The following is a 2,637-nucleotide window of genomic DNA, read 5'->3' on the forward strand; positions in this document are numbered from 1 at the left end:
AACATATGAGTTGGACATTAACTGTTGACTATGATACGATAACGTTTGAGATTCTAGGATCATATTTGTCACATCTTAGTCAACATATTAAGTTCACTCAAATTGTCATGTTTTTTTAATGAAATGGACAAATTTAGAACATATGAATAGTCGAGTGATCTTTTTTAACTTTTAATAGTCGATGGACTTAATAAAACAATATCCTATAATCAAATAATCATTTTGTAACTTTAATAATCGAATGATTCAATAAAGTATCATCCTATAATCAAAAAACGTTTGTATACTTTACCCAAAAATATTGATCGTAAAAGGAATATTGATTCTCATCCCTTTAAAACATGAAAAAGACATCTTATATCCCTTTTTATGAATTAATGAATGATGGCTTGTATGAGTATACAATTTAGTTGTTTTATAACTTTATATTTTTAGAATTTGCATTAAGGTAAAGATTGTGACTCGAATTTCATTTGACTCGCCCCAAAAAATATATATATATATATATGATGCAATTAGCTTATATTAAGGTGTTCAAAAGTATCCGACCCGAATTAAGAAATACAAAGTATTTATAATAAAAATACCGGATTTTCTTGGTCGGTAAACCCGCTATTTTTTTTGAGTTTCAGGTCAGGCCCGGTTCACAAAATATTGCTTAACCGGATACTCGCCGATCGACTATCCAGATTATTATATAATTTTTTCTATTTTTATTTTATATTAAATTTTTATTCATAATTTTCAAATTAATTCACTAGCATTCTAAATTTCTAATTTCTTAATTTTACCATCATAACATTCTAAGTTCTTAATTTCTTAAATTATTTTGCATTAACATTCTAAATCTTTTTTAAAAAAATATTTGTTTTAACTTCAAACATTTGAAATTTAATTATTTTCTTTATTTTAATTTTTAATAAATTTTCTTTTAATATTGTAATCTAAATTTTTAACTTTATGTATGGATTATATATATTATAGACCTTTAAATTTTAAATTTTAAATTTTAAATTTATATATATATATTTTAAAAATAATATAATTTAAGAATAAAAATATGAATCGGATACCCGTGACCCGAAAATATGACCCGGATGTTATGAGCCAGGACGCGGGCTGACTTTTTCGTACTAGAAAATTGGAAATACCCGATATCTCGAATACCCGGTTTTAAACACCCTAGCTTGTACACGTGTGCTTTTTGCATCTCCCATATTATTTATCTCCTATGATAGTAAATATCTTCTACTTATTCATAATTTTTCTCGTAAAAAATCTTCTATATAAATATGTTTTATTTATGATTGATTACTTATGTTTGAAGAAAAAATGGTGGTAAAGAAAAGGGTGATGTTTCCATAAACGCCCATGCAAACCAAAATCATCCATCGCTTTCAACTTCCAAGTGTTAATTCTAAAACGCAGAAAAAAAAATATGAAAATCAACAACCACTTGTAATTGTAAGAAAGCATAACAGATTGACTGATGAATATCATACATCGGATCGTTGCATTGCACATTGCTGGATTCATTACATAAGCACCACAAGGCCATTCATCATGTTAACATCGGTTGCTGGTTTCTGATGAGAAACTATCCCATCTCCCCTTCGATTCTTCCTCGAATATCTACAAGCAAACACTTTAGCCTCCAATGCAGCCTGACCTTGTAATCTCTTCAGCAGCAGCAGGTTCTCTGCCCTCAATCTCAACCTCATCCTCAAAAGAGGCGTCTTCTCCCTACACTTCCTAGAGTCGGCAGTATCATCAACAGCAGCCTTATCTTCACCGAGGCCGGCACGGTTTAGTATGAAATGAAAACAGGTGTGTATGAGAGTTATCAGGGCCGGGTGGATTGCAAGTGTGTGTATGGATACAAGCATGGGAATCATTGAGTAATTCATAAAGAAACTGTCCATCGAACAACGGCAGTTTCTTTATTCCTTACTTTTTGTATTCTCGGATATATTTTTTTCACTATAATTGGTTTTTCAAAAACTTTATGTACACCCTTTGACAATCATATTATTATTTTCACAAGAATCAACATTCTCCAGAGTACACCTCACAAGGGGTGCTGCTTTTTTCTCTTTTCTTTCATTCTTGACCGCACATTAATCCCAGAACTGGGATCGAGGCAAACATCGTGTTTAAAAACTTCAAGATGCCAACCAAAAGAAGAAGAAGAAGAAACAAAAGAATCTAATTGAAGCTTGATGATCGGCTCCTTCTTTCTTTTAAATATTCTTCGGTCGAGAAGCTACTGCTTTGCTCCATGCTACGAAATGATGTAGAATCATCATCAACATCAAGCATTGTAACACTTGAATGTAACTCCGGCCTCAAGCTCGGATAAATTTCATCGTCGTTATGATGTTCTTGGCTTTCTGTGTTCTCTTCGTCCGTCTCTCCCCATTTTTCAACTGCCTTTTCCCATTTTAAGAGCTCAAGTATCTGCACAAGTTGAAGGATCAATGCAAAAATGTAATTGTAATTTAACAGGATTGTTAATATATAGATTACCTGTCTCATCTTAGGAATAAGTCGAGCCGAACGTGTGATGCAAAGTGTTGCAGCTTGTCGTAGCCGTCTTTCGGTTGGGCCCCGGAATTGGGTTTCGACTTGAATAAATGG

General features: G+C 32.3%; 1 protein-coding gene across 1 annotated transcript; it reads right to left on the reverse strand.

Annotated features, from left to right (window-relative positions):
* Positions 1-1,535: 1,535 nt before the first annotated feature.
* Positions 1,536-1,922, reverse strand: LOC120202304 (basic leucine zipper 19-like). The gene has a single exon (XM_039202750.1). The coding sequence runs from the start codon at positions 1,920-1,922 to the stop codon at positions 1,536-1,538; it is 387 nt and encodes a 128-aa protein (XP_039058681.1).
* Positions 1,923-2,637: the final 715 nt, after the last annotated feature.

Source organism: Hibiscus syriacus, unplaced genomic scaffold (assembly GCF_006381635.1).
Source record: "Hibiscus syriacus cultivar Baekdansim isolate YM2019G1 unplaced genomic scaffold, ASM638163v2 tig00008386_pilon, whole genome shotgun sequence".
In the NCBI taxonomy this organism is placed as follows: domain Eukaryota; kingdom Viridiplantae; phylum Streptophyta; class Magnoliopsida; order Malvales; family Malvaceae; genus Hibiscus; species Hibiscus syriacus.

Coding starts and splice junctions, on each gene's coding strand:
- LOC120202304 (XM_039202750.1), bottom strand. CDS start 1,922: ATGGACAGTTTCTTTATGAATTACTCAATGATTCCCATGCTTGTATCC.